This window comes from Pinus tabuliformis, chromosome 3_2, assembly GCF_031772625.1.
Source record: "Pinus tabuliformis cultivar Carrire ecotype Pingquan chromosome 3_2, CPIR1, whole genome shotgun sequence".
Classification (NCBI taxonomy): domain Eukaryota; kingdom Viridiplantae; phylum Streptophyta; class Pinopsida; order Pinales; family Pinaceae; genus Pinus; species Pinus tabuliformis.
In genome coordinates this window covers 927,870,225-927,893,139 of record NC_142302.1, presented here as the reverse complement: position 1 = coordinate 927,893,139, position 22,915 = coordinate 927,870,225, and the positions used below count along the sequence as shown (strand labels likewise).

Below are 22,915 nucleotides of genomic sequence, written 5' to 3'. Positions count from 1 at the left end.
GTTGGACACAAGCCCTACTCGTGTCCTGGAATTCGGACATGAGTCCAATGGAAATGTGGCTCACAAATTCTTGAAATAAATTTTTTTCCTCATTCTCGTGCAATTCAATCGCTGATTTGGACCTCTAAGAGGTTTTGGAGTGCAACTAAGGGCGATTAACAAATGTTAGAAGGGATTCCAAGTGTTAGGAAGTGGATTTTCCAAGCCCTACTAATGATATGTAATTAATGGTAATGTTAAATTATTAAAATTTAACATTACATTTGATTGTTTTAGGATGTTTGAGAGTGATTCCAACCAGTGTTATCAAAACCGCACCGAACCGGCGGGTTCAGACGGTCTGACCATTTTGAGGCAAAAACTGGTTCAAATCGGTGACTTGAACTAGTTTTGGCCGGTTTGGTATGGTAAATCCACGTAAAACACAACAAGTGGGGCTTGTTTTGCTTTTTCTCTTTTAATTTTTGCCTTAGTTGAGCACTAGCCCACAATAGGTGCTTAATATTAAAGCCTATGGCCTTACTATTGCTATGCAATTCATGGTAATGTTAAATTCTTAAAGTAAAAGTGACATTCTCCTTTATCTTTCATTTTCATCATTTTACTTAATTTTTTAACATTACCATGAAATGACTCAGGATGTTCGAGAGTGGTTCCGACCTCATTCGATTTCATATGGAAAAAGTAGAATTTTCAATCTCACCCAAAATCTAGCAGACTTAATAGCTTTTTAGGATTTCAGGATTGGGGGGATTGCAATGTTTCCATTGGATTTTATCATGTATGAGGGTATCGAACTAGCATTTAATCAAGAGCACCAATACCTTTATGTACCTTGATGTTAGTGGAATTGAATATTGAACTCCTCTATCATGATTCTACTAAAAATGTATGCATCACTCAAACAAAATATTGAATTGACATGCTAAGCATTTTTTATCTTATTTTAATGCTTAGAAGGTGATATTGATAAGGAAGATCCCAATGTAGGCAAAGATTTTGATGATATGTGGGTATTTGTTGTAGCATGATATTTTCGAATTCGAGAGGCCACCTAGGTCTTGTTTTTCTGATGTATTTTCAGTTCAAAGATGGATTGCACTGTGTGTTATTTTGGTTATATGCACCCTTACATGCACTATAAATGAGAACTTTTGCTTATTTGTATATAAATGGTTTGGATTAAGATGGATGCACATGAATATATGTGGTTTTCTTTAAAATTTGAATATTTTATGTGTTTTTTATTGACCAGTTTTTTGGTCTAGTTCTGACCAGTTCTCATTTGAGGGGTTTACTGGTTTGATGACAGGTCCGATTCTAGTAACATTGGTTCCAACTTCATTGGATTTCATATGGAGAAAGTAGAACTTTTACATCCCACTCAAAATCCATCAAACCTAATAGTTTTCAAGATTTCAGGATTTGGGAGATTGCAATGTTTCCATTCAATTTTGCCATGTATGAGGGTATGGAACTAACATTTAATCAAGAGTACCAATCCCTCTATATACCTCGATGTTGGTGGCAGTGATTGTTGAACTCCTCTATCACGTATTTCACGTATTCAACACAAGTTTGACTCATGTCAAACAGAATCCCTACTCGTGCCTCAAAATTCAAACACATGTTGTGGCTTGCATCCTCTTAAAATCGAATTTTTGTCTCGTTGTCATGCAATTCAATCATTGATTAGGACCTTTAAGAGGTTTTGGAGTGCAACTAAAGGTGATTAAGCAATGTTAGAAGGGATTGCAAGTGTTGGGAAGTGGATTTGTCTAGGCCCTACTAATGCCATGTAATTAAAGTAATGTTAAATTGTTAAATTTTATACATTATTGCTAATTGTTTCAATATGTTTGAGAGATGTTCCAACTTCATTGAATTTCACATGCAAAATGTAGAATTTACATCCCACTCAAAATCCACCAGACTAAACAATTTTCAATATTTCAAGACTTGGGAGGTTGCAAAGTGTCCATTCAATTTTGTCATGTATGAGGGTATGGAACTAGCATTTAATCAAGAGTACCAAGCCATCTATATACCTTGATGTTGGTGGCAATGATTGTTGAACTCCTTTATCGTGACCCTAGTAAAAATGTACCCATCATTCAAACAAATTCGCGATTTGACGTATTAAGCTTTTACCATCTTATGTTAATGCTTAAAGGGTGATGACAATGACAAGGATCCCAATATAGGCAATGATTTTGATCATATGTAGTATTAACTATTTGTTGTAGCATGATTTTTTTTGGGAATTTAAAAGCCATTTAGAGCCTCTTTGTTGACGTATTTTTCGTTCAGAGATAAATTGCACTTGGTGCTATTTGGTTATATGCACTAGTTGTATGATTCATTTTGTATCATCATCATGTAAAATTGTCAATTTTTTAGTTTATAAATTCTAAAGAGATTTGAATCTTTGTCTATATTTCATTTTTGTATGTGTAATATGAGATTCTTCCATCTTGATCTACAGTTTTAGTATCTACCCTGTTTTGTATTTTACACTGGCCTTCCCAGCTATAGTAGCAGCGATTCAGTGAATCGATATCTATGTAATACATTTTGATTTTGATAACTTGAAGAGAAAGGTGCAGTTTATGGTTTTAATTTCATGTCTGCTCGTCAATTTATCATGATTGATGTAGTACTAGTTGTAGGTATGATTGAATTTGTACCATCATCATGTACATGTTTTATTTTCTAAATTGAATCTTTGCTTATATTTCATTCTTTATGTGTAATTCACTAAATTGTCATATATATATATATATAATGTGTCCTTTGTGTCCTATTCCAGGGGTCGCCATGTTACATGTCAGATACTTGTATTTCCGTGTCCTCTGTGTCTCGTGTCTTCATGTCATCACCTAGTTCATAACCATAAGATATTCATATTTCGATTCAATGTTTATTTAAATTCACATTTGACAACAATCAATTCAATACACGTCATAGATCAAAATTCTCAATTTGTACAGTTGAATTGCACCCAATTACAGAGCTCCATATTGAATGCGAAGAAAGAAGTAGAACGCTGGAAGGAGGCCAACTGAGGCTCTGGAGTCTGAATTATGTTGTGTTGAGTTGCATGTAACCCAGTTGTCTTTAGCAGAAAGGCTTTTCCTGCCCACCTGTCGTGGGCAGTTACATTCAATAATAGTTTTGCTCATACCTAGATAAATATACAACTGCTGAAAAACAACTAATAATATAAGTGGAAACAGAAAATCAAACATGTATTGTTTGTTCTGCCCGTAAACACAAAGGAAAAGCTACAAACAAAACATGTCATCAGAAAAGACATTTACCATTGAATCATAACCCTGAATGAGCTTGCAATAATCAATATCCAGGGCCCTTTCTTTCAGGCCACTTGAACTTCTCTTCATTGTTCCTTCCTTACCATTCTCTCTGTGTACAAACTTACTTTTGTCTATCTCTGTGTTTCTGTGGGCAGGAGACCTCTCCACTCTTCTCTGTTGTCGAGGAGATGAACTTTTGCTTATTTTCCTATTTCTCCTATTGGAGTGATCCCTTCGAGAAGCAGGTGATCTGGTCCTGCCTCTATGTCTCCTGTAAGAGTGAGATGGAGGAATTCGACCTTCCACCTCAGAATCACTGAGGGATAAACTTCTCCTTCTCCTTTTTCTTGAGAAATCACTATCAGATGACCAACTGCTACTCCTATTAGATGATTGATGCCTGACTCTCCTATGATGATGATGCTCCCTACTCCTATCAGAGGAAGTACTTCTGTTTCTATTACTGTGTGAATAGCGATTTCGATGCCTCCTTTTATCACGCTGTCTAGTACCTCTATCTGCAGATCTTGACCTGTGTCTTCTATGCTTGTCATATGGGCTTCTTGAATGATGTCTCTCTCTTGAAGATCTTCGATATCTCTCATGCAATTTTTCTTTAATCCTTTCCGATGACCGACTCCTGCGTCTGTCTCTGTTTACACTGACATCTGATCTGTCTCCTCCCTTTGTTAACTGACTATTTGCAACATCCCTCCCCTTATGTGATTCCAGTAAATTTTGGCCTTTCTTCTTGAGTTTTTCCCGAATATTTTCAATCTGAATCTCTTTAACTATTACTTCTACCTTTCCAGGGCTTGATGCTTTCACAAAATTATTCAAAGAAGATTGGAAATTGCTTTTGTTTGCGGATTCTTGACAAGGCCCACTTGAGAACCCAAGTCCCTGTTTAAATCTAGCTGCACCTGCACCCTTGCGTGTCAAATCATCATAATAAGCAGCAGCTTTGTCTTCCTCCATTCTTAAGGCCAAGCTGATCAATGTCTATAATTGAACAGGTTTTCAAGAAGCCTGCAGCAATTACAAAGAGAAACATAATTTTAAATAAAGCAACAAGAAAAAGTAGAACTCTCCAGTACCAACATGATCTCTCTGCCACATCAATGCGAAAGGGCAAACATATCTCAGGTCCAGCTAACAAAATTAACAATTCTTAATAAAATGAAATGATGCTTACTGTCCCCAAAGAAAAACAGCAAGTGTAGGAGGTTTTATTTTCTTTGGAATCTACCAATTAAGCAATGCAGGTACCTATGCAAAATAGATATGACTGTTACAGTAAACTGTTTACTAATATGTTTATCTTCAAGTAACCTAAGTTGCCAGTCACTGGAACAAAACAAGAAATGGGGCAAGAGGATTCATTGGTATGATTTATTAAAATGGCATTCTTAAAGTACCTCATGGTGTGCCGTTTAATGGTGCTTCTAATGTTGTGCTTCTAAGAACACAGGAAAAAATCATAAAATAAGATAAGCTTTGAAAGCATTTACTTTATTTTGCAGAGAATTCTAAATTTTGTTAGTTAAACCCTTTTTACTGACTAGAAAGGGTATAAAGTTCTATACAAGATCTGCTTTATAATCAAGCTATCTTTGGCTAAGAGTGAGGATAGAACATGTCTACTCCGTGGACTTGGACTTTGCCTCATCTACAGACTACTGTTAAATTTTCCTTGAAACTCTGAAACTACTTAGATGAATAACTGAAAACATGGCAACTGAAAACTGAAACCAAATTTACTTTCACCAAGATACAGAGTTCTTAACAGTTTATAAGCAGCTGAAAATAATCGAGAGATAAAAACACAATCACACAAAAATTGACACGTGGGTTTACCCAGGAAACCCAAAAGGGAAAACCTGATTTCTTTGTTGTGGTATTTTATTGATTGTTCTTGAGCAATTGGGTCTATTACAAAGCAATCTGTCTTTGAGAGAGAATTCTGCTTCTTCTCACTAATCTCAGCTGATACAATTGATCTCAGCCTGCCTTGATCACTGTTTCATCTTGGCCCTCTAGCACATAATTGTTCCCCTGCTGAATAGCCTTGACTTGCCCTGCCTCTTGCCTAATCCCAGCTCCTACTTCCTTTTGCATTGGAGCCCCTATTTCCTAGCGCACAAGGGAGCTCCTATTTCCTAGCACACAAGTCCTCATTTCTTAGCGCACTTGTGGCTCCTATTCTTTAGTGCAATTCAGCTCCTAAACTCATGCGCACTTGCTCCTCGAATCTGTGCACACACACAATCTCCTAAATCCTTGCGCACTTATGATCTCCTATTTCTTAGGACACAAGCTCCCAATTCTATGCTCTCCACAATCAAAGATGATCTCACAAACCTTGTGTAAATTATGTGCCTTCATCCTCCTCTTTATAGACCCAATTCGAGCATGCAAGGAAGGCCCAATTCAATTTTAGAAGTCGAGTTCTAATAGCAAGTTAACTCAAAGTGATACTCTCTCTCTCCAATCAACACTTGGAGTCTTAAACTCGTTCTTCCTTCAACCTTGTGTAAATTTTGTGCCTTCATACTCCTCTTTATAGACCCAATTCGAGCATGCAAGGAAGGCCCAGTTCAATTTTAGAAGTCGAGTTCTAATAGCAAGTTAACTCAAAGTGATACTCTTTCTCTCTCCAATCAACACTTGGAGTCTTAACTTGTTCTTCCTTCAACCTTGTGTAAATTATCTGCCTTCATCCTCCTCTTTATAGGCCCAATTCGAGCATGCAAGGAAGGCCCAGTTCAATTTTAGAAGTCGAGTTCTGATAGCGAGTTAACTGAGAGTGATACTCTTTCTCTCTCCAATCAACACTTGGAGTCTTAACTCGTTCTTCCTTCAATCAAGACTGAAGACTAACTCGCTCTAACTGAACTTGTGACTACCACCTCGTTATGTAGTTGAATTGATGAACAATAAACTTAACTAAAACTCCAACTCTATGCATGCCATCTTGATGATCATTCCAATAAACTGGAAATAAACTCATCCTAGATGACGTTTAACCCATGAGCTCACACTCATGCTAGAGTAAGACAAATCGAGGTCTTCATTAGCTAAGGCACAAGCCAAAATACCTTTATTAACTACAGTTTCAACACTCCCACTTAGCGAGGAAGGTAATTCTAGAAGAAGCTCCTCCACCTGGATTCGTCTCCAACACCTGCTTTCTTTGTTGTGGTATTTTATTGATTGTTCTTGAGCAATTGGATCTATTACAAAGAAATCTATCTCTGAGAAAGCTTTCTACTTCTTCTCACTGATCTCAGCTAATACAATTGATCTCAGCCTGCCTTGATCATTGCTTGATCTCGGCCCTCGCCCCTTGACTTACCCTGCCTCTTGCCTAATCACAGCTCCTACTTCCTTGCGCACTGGAGCCCCTATTTCCTTGCACACTTCTATTTCCTAGCGCAAAAGTCCCTATTTCTTAGCGCACTTGTGGCTCCTATTCTTTAGTGCAATTCAGAACCTAGACTCGTGTGCACTTGCTCCTCAAATTTGTGCACACATACAATCTCCTAAATCCTTGCGCACTTGTGTGTCCTATTTCTTAGGACACAAGCTCTCAATTCTATGATCGCCACAATCAAAGATGATCTCACAAGCATTGTGTAAATTATGTGCCTTCGTCCTCCTCTTTATAGACCCAATTCGAGCATGCAAGGAAGGCCCAATTCAATTTTAGAAGTCGAGTTCTGAGAGCGAGTTAACTCAAAGTGATACTCTTCATCTCTCCAATCAACACTTGGGAGTCTTAACTCGTTCTTCCTCCAAGCAAGACTTAAGACTAACTCGCTCTAACTGAACTTATCACTACCACCTCGTTCTGTAGTCAAACTAATGAAGACTCCACATAACTGAAGCTCCAACTCTACGCATGCCATCTTGATGATCATTCCAGTAAACTGGAAATAAACTCATCCTAACTGAAGTCTAACTCATGAGCTCACACTCATGCTAGAGAAAGATAAGTCGAGGTCTTCATTAGCTAAGGCACAAGCCATAAGACCTTTACTCTCTACATTTTCAACATTCCCTCTTAGTGAGGAAGGTGCTTCTAGAAGAACCTCCTCCACCTATATCCATCTCCAACACCACCACGCCATCCGCTACTCCCTTTAAACTAGAAGACTTCCCTACTTCTTGCTACGAAATTTGATCTAAAGACCTCTTCCTTCCAACCATGCTCCTACGATTTTGATCCTAAGCATCTAAAAATGTCATATCATACCAACTGAGGCTCCTGGCAGTACCTAAAGAATCACTCTTCCTTGCTAACTACTCCCTCTCAGGAACTGACATTGTTCTTGCATCCAAGACACTGCCCTTGTACTTCTCCACACTTCCATCTGTTCCATGCTTCATCTTGTACACCCCATATGAGCCTACTACTGATTTTGCCTCTAGGCGTGGCATAATCTCCCAAACATCGTTCTTCAGTATGGATGAATATTCCCCCACCATGGCATCCTGCCAAACTTGTGAAGAGGCTACCTCCTCAAAACAAGAAGGCTCTGAGTCTATCATCTTAATCATCAGTTCCATATACCCGATGTACCTTTGTGGCTACTTGCTATGTCTGAGCATATAGAGCTACGAGTCTCAACTCACTCCAGGGCCTCTTGATTGGCCCACTTGGCTCTCCTCCTCCTTGCGTTGGGAGTCACTGATTGAGTGGTTGACTCCACTCGTCCTGGTCTCTTCTCCTGATTCTCTGCTAACTCCTGGTCATCTTGCTGTGTAGCCCTCTTGCCACCTGGCTAAGACTCAATCTGTGATACTAGCTAAGGCTCCTGCTTGAGAGCAAGTAGCTCCACCTCAAGTACTTTAACCTTCTCTCCCTCTAAGGACTCCCTAAAAGCTTTGCTCTCCTCAAACGTCACGTCTCTACTCTACGCACTTCGTGCCTTGCTCCTCAAGGTTGTGCCTGTCTCAACCTGCAACACATATAGATTCTTCATCCTCACACCAACCTACTTCATACATCTAGATGCTAAGCGCTTGAGGTAAGTCTTACATCTGTTGAAGATGATACCATAACCTTTATCCTCTAGGGTAGCAACAGAAACAAGATTCTTCTTTAGTCCTGGAACATAGAGGACATCCCTGAGATGAAGAGAGCTACCTGACTCCCTCTCAAAACTGATAATACCAACTCCCCTAGTCGTGTACTTGCCATCATCTCCTAGCTCAATATGAAACTGCATGTCCTTCTCCTTCAGGTGGCTGAAGTATTCCTTATTCTTGGTCATATGGAAGGATGCTCCAGAATCAATATACCACACGTTGTTTCCTGTTGAGCTTGCCATGCAAGCTATCAATGAGAAATATTTCTCGAACTGAGAAGAAAATACATCTACCTCAGTTAATGCAACCACATGATCCTTATTGGACTCCTTCTTCTTATTAGGACACTTAGTGGCATAGTGGTCGAACTCATGGAAATGGAGCAGTTGATCTTGCTCAAATCCTTCTTCTTCTTCTCACCCTTCTGACTAGACTCAGCCTCTCCTTGGCCCTTCTTGCCCTTGGCTTCGCTACCTTTGCCTACCAAGGCAAAGTTCTCCACATCCTCTATCAAAGTTGATCTCCCAACTCTCATCCCTCTCCAGATTTCTTCTTGGACGTAATCACTCCATAGCATTTCCCAGGTAGGAATATTCTCTCTGCTACTAACTGCATCCTAGAAATTCTCCCAAGACTTATGAAGTTTCAAAAGTGCAAGACTCACAAGGTCATTATCTACTACAGTTTCACCCACTCCAGCTAGCTCATCCCAAACCTGGGTGAACTTGGAAAGATACATAATGATGGGCTCTCCTTTGCTCATCCGGATACTTCTTAGCTTCTCCTTCAAGGCAAGCTTCCTAACATCACTAGAACCCTGATACAGATCTAAGATGGCTTTCCACATCTCATATGTTGTCTTCTTCCCATGGAGATGAGGGATAATATGGTCTCTGACCCCCTCAAGAATGATCCTCCTCGCCTTGGTGTCATTCTTGTTATGTTGGATCAATTGTTGGGCATCTTGAGGTGGCACTATTTGATTCTTCACAAATTCTAGCACCCCATTATCCTCCAACACCACTGAGATCTGCTCCTTCCATGAGCAGAAGTTTGAGGCTCCCTCTAAACTGTGATTTGTCCTTAGTCCTTGGAACGCCATATGCTATCCAAAGATATTGCTCTTCAAAACTCTAGCACAAGCCTTCCGCCTAATCTACACTCTACACTAACTGAACAATTTGGTGTTGGTCTTTATGTTTATCTCTGCTCTGATACCATGTTAAATTTTCCTTGAAACTCTGCAACTACTAACATGAATAACTAAAAACTGAAACCAATTTACTTTCACCAAGATATAGGGTTTCTTAACAATTTATAAGCCGCAGAACATAATCAAGAGATAAAAAAAAATCACACGAATTGACACGCTTGTTTAGCCACGAAATCTAAAAGGGAAAACCTGCTTTCTTTGTTGTGGCATTTTATTGATTGTTCTTGAGAAATTGGATCTATTACAAAGCAATCTATCTCTGAGAAAGTGTTTTGGTTCTTCTCATTAATCTCAGCTGATATAATTGATCTCAGCTTGCCTTGATCACTGCTTGATCTCAGCCCTCTAGCATACAACTGTTCCCCTACTAAATAGCCTTGACTTGCCCTGCCTGTTCCCCGATCCCAGCTCCTACATCCTTGTGCACTAGACTCGCTATTTCCTTGCGCAGTTCTCCTATTTTTTAGCGCACAAGGGAGCTCCTATTTCCTAGCGCACTTGTGGCTCCTATTCTTTAGCGCAATTTAGCTCCTAAACTCGAGTGCACTTGCTCCTCAAATCTACGCACACACACAATCTTCTAAATCCTTGCGTACTTGTGATCTCCAGTTCCTTAGGACACAAACTCTCAATTCTGCACTCTCCACAATCAAAGATGATCTCACAAACTTGTGTAAATTATGTGCCTTCGTCCTCCTCTTTATAGACCCAATTTGAGCATGCAAGGAAGGCCCAGTTCAATTTTAGAAGTCGAGTTTTGATAGCGAGTTAACTGAGAGTGATACTCTTTCTCTCTCCAATCAACACTTGGAGTCTTAACTCGTTCTTCCTTCAATCAAGAGTCAAGATTGAAGACTAACTCGCTCTAACTAAACTTGTAACTGCCACCTCATTCTGTAGTCAAACTGATGAAGACTCCACTTAACTGAACCTCCAACTCTATGCATGCCATCTTGATGATCATTCTAGTAAACTGGAAACAAACTCGTCCTAACTAAATTATAACACATGAGCTCACACTCATGCTAAAGAATACAAATTAAGGTAGACAAAAGACCTTTACTTGCTACATTTTCGTCAACTACAACTACAAAGAAGACATTGTTAGCATAGGGGGCAACTCTACCTAGCGATAAACCTGGGTCATCATCAAAGTGAGTACTCCAACTTAAGGGCTCTTGTTGCAGGGCCAACCCGCTTTACTCCCACTCATCTCCCTTACCTAGACAATCTTGGACGCATGGAACATACTTGGGGTTTTGGGCCCTTGGACAGACCCAATGTTTCCTATGTGTGATGTTCTTTGATGGAGGAGCATTTTCCTTTGTTTGTCATGAAGAATCATGAGCATTAGAGCAACTTTGGTGGGAGAAGTAGTCCCATCTTTCCTTGGTTATGTGGAGATGGCATTGAGTGAGCCACTTGTTGGGTTTTGACTTATTCACTTAATAGTTTGGTCAAGGTTTCTACTTGGTTGGGTAAGCCCAGACGTGCAGAAAGTGGTCATAACCAACTTTTGGAGAAGTTACTCACCACTTAGTTCTTGATGTATTGTACATCAATTGGGGCATTGTTAGCAGTGCAACCCCAAACTAGATGAAGTACATTTCTCTACATTGACTATTGGTTATTGTCGCTGGGGTGGGTTTTTCTCCCCATATTTGGATTTTCCATATACATGTGCTACATGTTTGGCATGGTTGGGGTATGATGTTGATGCACTTATGGCTTATGGTTAGTTGGATATTCATACACTAATAGTGGTGACATACTTAAGTATATTGATATATGTACTTGGTGATTTGAGAATACTTGTGTAAAGATGTGTGCCTTGAAGGAAACTTAGGGTTTTCAGTGTTTGGTCATTTAGTTGGTATTAGTCATGATGATGGCTGATTTAAGCATAATCTGAGGGATGAGTTGGTTGATGGTCAAGCCAAACTAGCAAGGTCACATCAGTGCCAACTGCTGAATAGTCCATTTGAGAGGTATAGGACCTACAATGCTAAAGCGAGTAGCGAGAGAACCACTTCCCAAAAAAAAACAGCTAAGCATCTTGAAAGCAATTTTATATCTATATATTTTTATATTTATAACGCATACATATTAAAAGAAAAAAGAAAAATGCAAAATTGCAAAACACCAAATTAGTTGCAGAAAAAATGAAATGTGCATATTTGGAGTACTTGTAAACGAATACTACATTATTTATATTATGAACTTAGTAATGTCATCCATAGTAGATTAAGGATTATGCATTTGAGCAGCAACCATCCAGCCATTAGAAATTTACAATTGTATCTCTATCTACTGTTGATACTTTAATAGTAAATACATTATGATTCCAATGAGCCCCTTATAATTATCACTCTGCAGTATCACACAAAGATACTTTCTCACAAAAATATATGAATCAGAGTAAGGTTTTCCTGTATGACAGCCATGGATAGGTTTTCCTGTATGACAGCCAAGGATACATATAACTCTAGTAGTTCCACCCCTGTACCCCTCTCAATTTTTGACACATACTTCCACAAGGGTGTTGAGCAAATTTTGTTTCTGTCTTCATTGTCACCTTTTCGAAATTTTAAAAGCTCCTCCTCATGCCTATTCCCCACCAACACCATGAGAATCAAAAAAGGAAGTATACACCACAAGAACATGTTCACCTGCAATAGAATGAGGGAGAAAAAGGAATCGAAAAGGATAGGAAAAGAAAACAAACCCACAAAAAACTACAAAGAATGGCCTTTGGGCTTAACTGTTCAACTCCTTAACTACAGAATGTGACTATCCTCAATCTCTTTGTTAGACACCTAATCTATTAGGGTTATGATGAGGAATATAAACCATAATCGAAAGTCCACGAGACCTTGGAAGATGAGTCCAATAGTCATGAACATTGTATTTATATATGTATCTGATTAATGAAATGCATTCCACACTTACATGTAATTCTAGTGCAGCCCAACAATGGTATCAAAGCAGAGTTTTAACACCATGATTCCCATGTCAGAATGTTGCAGTCCGGCCCTCTACTTTGCTTCTCCTGTCATGTTGGATCTCTGCCATTCTGTGTTTCTTTTGTTTGTGCATCAGATTCTCTCTGTAGCTCCTCGAATTCCACTATTCATGACCCATCACAGCTTGGTGCTATGGATAATGCCCCCCCCCCCTGTACTGTGATGCAGATAACAACCCTTGATCACCACAATAGGATCCTCTAAAATTGCATTTTTTGAAGGGTCAACATACAAATAAAACAGCAATGCATGATTGATTGCATTGAACTTGGAATGGTTTGTAGGTAGCTTCAGAGCATCCCCGCTTTTACCACCACCATTTGACATACGAGAATACAATTTAAAAATTCATGAATGACCGTGTGGAAGAAATTCTGGGCACAAGAGTAGAGCCTAAGTCGACCCTACAATGACAGTTTCATGTAGACTCATCAATGGAGTAATTTAATGAACAAAGTTCATATACTTAGAGGAATGCTCTGATACCAATGTAACGAACAAAGTTCGTATACTCAGAAGTTAAATACTCCAGAAGGCTTGGAATATAAAAATCTCCATTGAAGACACATGAATATATATTAAAAAGTAAAACTTACCATTCACATAAAGAGATTTTGTATTCCTTTTGTTTTTCTTTTACCTTGAAAATATTATGGGCAATTACCATGGGTTGCTAAAACCACGAGCTTGTAAACCACTTAATGAAGAATCAAGATAATCTTATCTACTCTTCCTTCGCTTATGTATAGTTCTAAAGATATGTGAAAAGATTCCCTTTTGAATTTATCATGCACTTTTTATCAATAATGTATTACCTTTTTATATATATGATCATTCTCCTTCAAATCTACATAGAACTTTTTTTTTACTAGAATCATTGAAATGTCAATGGCCAAAGACCTTTTTTTAATTAAATAATTCTTTTTTTTAAACTCTTTTCTTTTATAATCTTTTTTCCATTTCTTTTTTTTGAAACTCCCTTCTTCTTTTTTAAGTGGCCAAGACCCTGACCAAAAATGGAGAAACTCCAACTCGTGTAGTGAAACGCTTAAGTTGCGATGACAAGTTGATGGCCAAAGGCCGAGATCTGCCAACATGGCTCTGATACCAATGTAACAAACAAAGCTCGTATACTCAAAGAAATGCTCTGATAGCAATGTTACAAACAAAGTTCGTATACTCAGAGGAATGCTCTGATACCAATGTAATGAACAAAGTTCAACTACTCAGAGGAATGCTCTGATACCAATGTAATGAACAAGGTTCATATACACAACAGAGTAATCTTCAAAAGACTTGGAAGATGTAAACATCCATAATAGGAAAGTAATTGTATATGAAATATTATATAAAAATTGATGAGATATGAGATGATTACAATGAAGGTGAGGTTTTGCTTATATACCCTAGGCAGGTACCTTTTCACCCACGGTTATGTCCTTAGGGACATACCTTTCAATTAACTAGTTACTAATTAATCATTATTTCTTATTATTGTAGTTTTACATCACTTGTATTATTTTATATATATTTTTATTCATAACAAGTAACCATCATTTACCTCATAAGACAATGATGATGGATTCTATTCTTTGTTCCATCCTGAACATGGTTCTTATATGCAAGCATTTATAAATTGTTTAACCTCAAAAGTTCCTATTAGGCGGGCTTATCACCCAGTAGCATTTTGAAATTATTGTGGGTCACAGATGATTTGTGGAATAAATGGCCATCAACTATTCAGCGACAAAAATATCTATCTTGCCTTTTAGAGAGAGATTCCTCCTCTATGCACGATTTAGCACTTCAGTTTGCCTTTCAAGGTGCGGCCTTAATAAAGAAAGAAATGTTGAAAGAGAATGTAATATCTTGTAGCAATGATTGATTATAGAATTGAATACAAAGGGTCAATGTTCCCATCCACCATGGTTCCCTTGCTTAACATACTATGTATTTTCCTCTCCAACCCCAGCGAAGCAACTAGAGACTTACCCATAGCTTCTTTCCTTTGGTCTCGGATGACAGGAGTATCCCTCACTCCTACATCCCCCCTAGATCATGCAGCCAAACTCCATGTTGGATCCAGAGGATGCTAATAGCAAGCCAACGCCACTATCGCCCCCCTCGTTGTTGGCTTTCAGATTCAAACACTCTTGACATCACTGACCTCCAACCCTAGACTTATTCACTTAGCCTTATACATGTTCCCGTTATATATATGTTTATGATGTTGTTCTATCATTGAATCCTTCTTTACTTCATTTTATCCTAGATTTAGGCTTTAGCTTTGGCATTTTCTAAGAGTTACGTTTGCACTCCCACATCATACTCATATTGGTTGTCTCCTTTTGTCCCATTGACCTCTTTACTGTCATTACTTGGACATTAATAAAATTTGCTTATCTCACGTTCAACATCCTCACCTTGTCTAATATCAATAAAACTGCATCAAACTAATTGTATCCCTTTCAATTTGTTGGACTCCATTGTCCACCATCCATTCCCACAAGAACAAACATGTTTAATTTATTGCATCCCAAGGAGGAAACATTTTTTGGGGGCATGTGTTTTGTAAAGGGAGAATGTGAGGGTAAACTTCAGTCCCTCAAATAAGCAGACGTCTACAACCAAAACAGAAGTAAATGGTCCTTCATTTCTAACATGAGCACTTCTACTGGAATGGCATGACTCCAATCTATACGGGGCCACAATCCTATACTATACAGTAACATAAAGGCTGAAGTAAAAGCCACAATCCTATGGTAATCATATTCATATAATCTGAGTCTAAAAGGTGAGTTGTAAAGCCGAAATCTAGTCCTGTACATTGGTGTAAAGGACGAGAAGTTGTGGTAAGAGGAGACTATTCTGAGACTTATATACATACATGAGTTGAGATTGTACAGTGAGTTAGAAGGCCAACTTTTGAAGATTGTCTACTACTCTTTTACATCATTTTGAGCATTCAAAGCCTGGATAGTGTGACAACATTTTTGAAAGTCAATCTGAGCATACTTATTGATTGATCTAGTATACATCAGTAGCTTGGGAAGCCCTATTCAGAGGGACAGTATCTCAGAACAAGTCTTCCAATCTCTCTTATGAAGGCAAATTTATCATCTTCAGAGGAAAAGCTATAGGCATCTAGTAGTGGAGGTAACTGTGATCTTGTAACAACGATAAGAAAGGCATCAAGTCCTTGACTTGTATTGTGAAAGAAGATCTCTGAGCTCTAAAAAGGAACAGTCTCCTTGAAATACTATATAAAGCAAGACCTGTCTTGAAGAACTGCAGCATATTGTATCTTGTTCCTAAAGTAGCGTACTGTTCAACCCATTTGGAAGAAGCATACAAAATCTTGGTTCAATTATAAAGGCAACATTAAATGCGCAAGCAGCTCATGACTGTGACATCATGGGAAGTCTTTGATTTTAAAGATTATGGCAACCTGGAGCAAACCTTGTAGCAGCCTCTATGATCATGAAGGATAGAGGTACGTAATTGTGAGGTATGTATAGTATATTCATATGTTGAGGATCTAACATGAAATATTTTAAGACTACATGTATCTAAGGTTTGTTATCAGTTGTTGATATTGATATCTAGGGTTTGTTATCAGTTGTTGATACTGATATTGATATCTAGGATTGTAAACCCTAGATGGTTCAAGGATAAACCCTAGTAAAAAGTTAAAACACTATTTCCTGATTTCTAGGGCTTGTGTGTAGTTTAAGGTATATGATAAACCCTAATATGGATGGATGTAACGATTTCGTAAGCTAAGATTTGTATTTGAAAACCCCTAGGAGTCCATCTTCTTAGATTACATGGAAACTTTAGAATGACTGATGGACATCATGCTTTTATTATTACATATATTTGCTTGGTCGTGTTTGTCAATAAGTATTGCAAAAGCATCATGAAGAAAGAAAAAGGAAGATGGATTAGGAAAGAAAATCCTGTGAGCATAATAGGAGTGAAATGGAAGAACCCTGAGAATGGTAACTTGGTAATCAAGTTGGATCCTTGGGCACTTTAATGCATATAGTAAGATTCATGATGTAAAGAATGGTCGTGATATTATATATTCCTAATTGAGAAGGTTGTCATTATAAGTTGGTTGATGAAAAGAAAGATATGACACAGTATACTAAAGAATTCATTGTACGGGGCCCAAACCCTCCAGAGGGCTACATTGGCACATGTAGGGTGTGTGTTGAGAGCCATGGGCCTCCACAACAGTAGACAACACTCCATGGATACCCAGAGATTGGCTCAAGATCCATATATTCCACGAGGAAGATGCACCTAGTTCACCATTGCCCAGTCAACCCCAGAGATATACCATGCACTTGGCAGCTGACCCGGGACTTGTAGGATGATATGGCATCACCTACACTATCATCTAAGAGCCCTTACAGATGATCTACAGGCATCTTCGACTCATTTGGAGACCCATGAGCTTATTATTATGCCCCCACACCCACTAGGAGCACCACAGGTTTATTGTTTGGAGAACAAAGGGTCACCCCCTTGTCCATCACTTTTGAGGGTCCTATTCTTCATTATGGCACCTATGGACCTCATCAGGCCTCTTGGAGGGCCCTACGACATGTATTGTTTATCATTTGACCTCCTAAGAGGCTTATTATTTCATTTATGAGCTAGTTTGGTGGGCTTGTCACCAAAAGTTAGGTTATTGTTTGGAGAACAAGGGGTCACCCCCTTGTCCATCACTTTTGAGTGTCCTATTCTTCATTATGGCACCTATGGACCTCATCAAGCCTCTTGGAGGGCCCTACAACATGTATTGTTTATCATTTGACCTCCTAACAGGCTTATTATTTCATTTATGAGCTAGTTTGGTGGGTTTGTCACCAAAAGTTAGGTTATTAGCACAATATTTTATTTTTGGGGCTTATGTAGGCCTAAGAGATTAATTCGAACTCCTAATTAGTGTATAAATACAAGTAAGTTGAGTTCATTTTCTCATCATCACTTTGGATTGGATCACTCTTCTCTTTAGAGAATTTCGCACTTTTTCTGGGATGAAGAATTGGAGCATGGATGAATTTTGATGTTTGGATTAGAGTATTTTGTCTTGGAGCTTCTTTATTTTCAAATTGTTGATGGTTGAATATGTTCTATTACATGTAAGTACACACTTTTAATGCTATTCTTGTTTTACTTTTGTCACATGCATTGAATGGGATTTTCGTTATAATAGGGCTAATTGTTGCATTGCATAATTGCAAATTTGTGGAATTGTTGTGTCTATATAGCATCACTCAATGTTTGGACCATGTATGTGAATGAAATCTCCTAGGGATAATTCCACTGGAGAATTTATCTTCATGAGCCATCTCTTTTGCCAAGTGAAGTATAAAAGCTTTGAGGTCTCTTCCTCTTGCCCTAAAGGCTAAGCGAAGTAGTCCTTAAGGCCTCCTTGACCGAAATACAAGTTCCTTTCTCATTATTCTCCTTGACTCCATTCTCCCCAAGGGATTAAGGCACTGGTCCTCCAATAGGTGATCACTCAAAGAATACCTTTCCTTCACCTTTCCCTCTCTCTTCTAGGTCTAGCCAAGTTGGGTCACCTAGGGCATCATTTTCCTGACAAAATAGCCCAAGAAAAAGTTTGATCTCCTAGCCTCTACTACGTTGGTGTGTCCTCAAGGCCTCCTCCAATTTTGAAGCCATTCCGACGGTGGAGTTGTGAGATAACCCAAGCCCTAGCTCCGAGATCAAACTTTGCCCTAGTGTTCCCTAGGCTAGTGCCTCATAGGATCAATTTGACACCTTTAAGTGGAAATTCTTGTTTTGATCCTTTCCCCTTCCTTGTCTAGGTTGAGATCATCATTGCTTGCTAAATTCTCTCTCCTTAACCTAGGCTAGGTCCACTTGGTCCCGTGTGGTCCCACACCTTTGAAAAGTCAAATCTTCAAGAACCATTCTGGAAGTCAAGTCCAATAAAGATTTTAGGATTGGCAAACTCCTTTACAAGGCATATTCCTCTAACCTAACCCTCAAATCCTCACCTTCTTATCCTAGAAATCGTATACCTTTCTTAACAAGCAAGTAAGCTCTATTCTTAACCCCCTTCTAAGAAAAATATCATTAAGGTCACTTCACATCCATTGGTTGATTCATCCTTCACAAGTGACTTTCTATATACCGGGTCTCCTCCCATCGGTGAAAGACTGTAAAGAGTAGCGAATCTTAGCTAAGGTGACAGTGGGCTAATCATCCATCGTTGCCCTTTGCCCTTTGATCTAGCAGTTGTCCCTTTAGGAATCCCCTTTATACCCCCTGCTATTTTGAGCAGTAACATTTGGCACTGTTGTCGGGGACACGAAACATGTGTTTTGTTCCCCATACAACATATTGACATATTATTATTGGCAACTCCATTGTAAGAATGAGGCCCTAGTTCTTCATTCAACTTCAAAGTTAATGCTTGTCGGGTGAAACAAGCATCTATCAAAGCACCTACATTCACCCTGGTGACTCCATTTTTAATTCTAATGTGTAAAAATCCTGAGAAATGGACCATTTTGAGCTCCCTCCTTCTCCCTATGATGACCTTAGTAGTGCAAAAATTCTAAAGCACCCTGAAAACAAGAAATGAATGAGGTTGGATGCCTAAATTCAAAGGAAGTCCTAATAAAGATCCCAGTGTCCATCTTGATAAATCCTCTTGGGCTTTGGCACTGGCAGGGATTGAAAATGAGGACACAATCATGAGATTGTTGGCCTTACCATTTGTAGTCCAAGCTAAAGATTGGTATGATAGCCTCCCCCATGAGATTACCACTCATTATGAATATTTTGAAGATGTCTTATTAGAAAGATGGGTGGCACCCCTCATGAAGAATGGATGGCTCGTAGATACCCCTCTGAAGCAAAGCTATGTGGTGAAAGGAATAATCCTGAAAAAAGGTCTTGGTAAAGGTGTGGAAGATGCCTCAAGTTCCCCTTTAATGTCTGAAGAGAACCCTCCTCCCGTTACATGTGACAAGACCTTGGAAAGGGGGTTGGTGAAAGCTTTGGTAATCTAGGTGATGATCAATCTTTGTCAGGTCCACATGACGAACCAAATGACTTTGAGAACATGTGTGTTGAGAAAAATGAGTCTATGGAAAGTGAAGTTGAGACTAACCTTACCTTTCTCAAGGATAGTACTCCTAATGATTCTCCTTTTGAGAACCTTGAGGAAGGTGGTCCCATTTGCCCCTTAGAGGATGACATTGAAGATTATTTCCATATTGAAAAAGAGAAATGGGAAATTGTTGGTCCTCAATTTGATTATGCTCCCATTTATGACACCGACAAGGAGGATGAGGTTGAGATCGGTCCTCCCTTTCTCCCGGGCATTATTTATGAGGACATATCCATCGATACCTTTGGGAAGGAGAATTATCATTTTCCCTTGCATGAAAAGGAGAAATTGGGGATGATTGATTCTCCTTTTTGGGAAGACCCTATCTTTGGTACTAGCAATGATAGGATTGATAAGGCCCTTGCTCATACCTACCTTCCTTATGATTCTAGAAGTATATTCAAATCACTTGAGCCTCTAGAGTTGGATTTCAGGAAAAGGATCTCGTTGAGACTTCACCTTCCCCTTTGCCCTTTTCTATTGTTCATCATCTTGAGTCTTCATCAAGTGATCCCCTCACCCCTTATCATATGATCTCAAGTAACCATGAGCCCAAGTATAGTGTCAAGGAAGAGCCCCACATTGTTTATACTTCACCTCCTCAAACACACCCTCAGGGTTTTGATCACTCCATGACCTCCCCTCTCCAATGTGACCATCACCTTGAGAAACCTTTTTGTTGCACTCTTTCTTTCCCTAACCCTTCGTTCCCCTCTCATCACAACCTTGTGGCATCTACAAAGCATAATATTATAGACAATGATTGTGATAAGGAGTTCTTGAGAGTGATCATTCATTCCACCATTGTGTACCTAGAAGGAAAGCTCGGGACCTCTAGATTGACCTATTTTCTTTCTCCTAGGACTTCCCTTTACCTCGGATGGAGATCATATTTTCTCCCCTCCCACCCTCTTCATCTGTCATGTTACTATGTCCACATTCGAATTGGGAGTTGCTACATGAGTAATCATACTAGCAAGCATATGTATATTGATGTGAAGATATGTTGGTTGCACTGGCTTTATGATTACACTTTGTATTAGCCTTACTATGTGCATGTTAGGATAGGTTGCATTGCATACTCATTTTCTCATTAGAACTAACATCATATGATATTTCTCAAGGTAGATTAGATGCATTTAAATTAAAATTTTCACATTTTATTTTTCTGTTGATTTTATGGCCTAACATTAAGCATGTGCGGTCATGAGACACCGCGAAAGCATGCTACCCCATGTTCTTCATTTGTTATATACGCAAGTAACAGGTCTACGGTAACCAAGAGATTGTTGGAGTTCTCGTGACCTCCCGCTCGAGTAGCTTCGTCCACTTCTTTGAAAGATCACGTCCCAATTGGAGCCAGATCTTACCCACCATTTTGTGGGTGATATCCCTAGGAGAATTGTTTCTCCAATATGGTCATCGGCCAGCAACCCCTTGCAGCCACTAACTAGCTCATTATGCCACTTCTGCACCACTTGAGCCAACCATGTGGTCCCTCACCCATCTGTCATGATTGTATGTTGAAGGTGGGCCTCCCGAACCTAAAGGTATGCCTTGTCATTTGGTAATTGAGTATTGTAGTTTGCTTATCATGGACACTTCTGGGCATAGATTAATGGGGGGATTCGGCGGAAAGAATGGGTTAAGTCTGTGTTATTGTCCTTAGACCTCCTTTTGGGTATTAACCTTGGATTCTAGTACTGTGGGATCTCTTTTACTAACCAATTGGCTTTAGGGATGGTATTTCACGAGAAACCCTGATTTTGGTTGTGGTCCCGCTCCTTCATCCGCATATATTACCCCCTTTTCACTCATTATCACCCGATTCATCATTTCTCCCACCTCGGTCCACATTCCTCCACTGGGTCCACATAGGGCTAGCTCTCCCATTCCCCTTGCCCACGCCTTGGGTCAGGCCTGGAATGATGCCCCAGAGGTTGATGCAGCTAAAAAGAAAAGTAAAAGCACAATTGGCCACATTCAACAAGAAAATGTACCACAAAATGCAAAAGATGGTCGAGACAAATACATTTAGCACGTGGGCAAAATCCAATACATGAGCTCTACCCATCATCATGGCCATCACCCTGGTTCTTATTGACCTTGCCGCCTACACCTACCTACAATTAGTGAGAAAAGCCTTTAACCCCACAAGGTGTGGTTGGTGGCAACGAACCTAGAGAAGGGGTTATCACATATTCCCAACTCTCTCCATTTAAGTTATCTCTTAGGTTAGCTATGGGGGGTGGTCCCTAAAGGAAAACTAAAGTTAAAGATGTGAGGTTTCTAGGAGAGTTGTTAAAGTGAAATAGATTACTTCTTAAGATTTATAAGCAAATGTGATATGAGCAATAACCATCAACAACCCTTAATACATAAGATAAGCATAAAGCATATGAAAAACTAGTGCCTTCAAAGTATTGCTCTAAAATGAAATGAAATGCTTTCAAATGGAAAGCAAAAGTAATCTTGAAAAGTGAAACAAAAAAATTGTTAGCACAAGATATAATCAATGCAAGATACAAGATAAACAAATTGATAAATCAAAGCATGTAAAGATATCTTGCCAAAATGAAAACAATTAGTAATCTACTTGAAGAATGTAAGTGAGATGATCCTTGTCAATGTCTATCAAAGTAACTTGCCTTCAAACATTAAACAAGCATATAAGCCAACTTGAAATAGATATTCAACATGTAGACTAGTGCCTTCAAGTAAAGAATAGCTTGCCCAAAATGAGATTAAGCCACAAATGATTGAAAAATTTAAGTGTTAGACCAAGATGAAATTAAGTTTGCGACCTAAAATAAGTAGTGCTTGGAAATGAAATAAGATACATCAATCATCCATGAGTGTAATGACAATTAAAATGACAACATGCAAATGGAGTTGCAAAAGTAAACCATATTCCAAGTATAAGAGAATTAAATTTTTTGCAAAGTTAAAAAAATTACAATGCTCACATCCAAAGTGCTTCTTGACATAGGAAATGATATTTGCATGTGAAACATTAAACCATCAAGATAACAAAATTTGAGAAATTGCAAGTAAAGTAAAATGTGATGTGAAATGCTCTTGGTTTATTTTATTAGTTGAACTCTAAAAGCAAGAT

At 38.8% G+C, this 22,915-nt stretch overlaps 1 protein-coding gene across 3 annotated transcripts in view; it reads right to left on the bottom strand.

The window, feature by feature from the left end:
- The window catches only part of LOC149183680 (serine/arginine-rich splicing factor), a 192,047-nt gene that overhangs the window by 109,737 nt on the left and 59,395 nt on the right, over window positions 1-22,915 (bottom strand). For all 3 annotated transcript variants that reach the window (XM_089417213.1, XM_089417214.1, XM_089417215.1), the window contains exon 2: window positions 3,321-4,343. In XM_089417213.1, coding sequence (XP_089273339.1) covers window positions 3,321-4,292 — 972 coding nt within the window. In that variant the 5' untranslated portion in view covers window positions 4,293-4,343. The remainder of the gene's footprint in view (window positions 1-3,320; window positions 4,344-22,915) is intronic.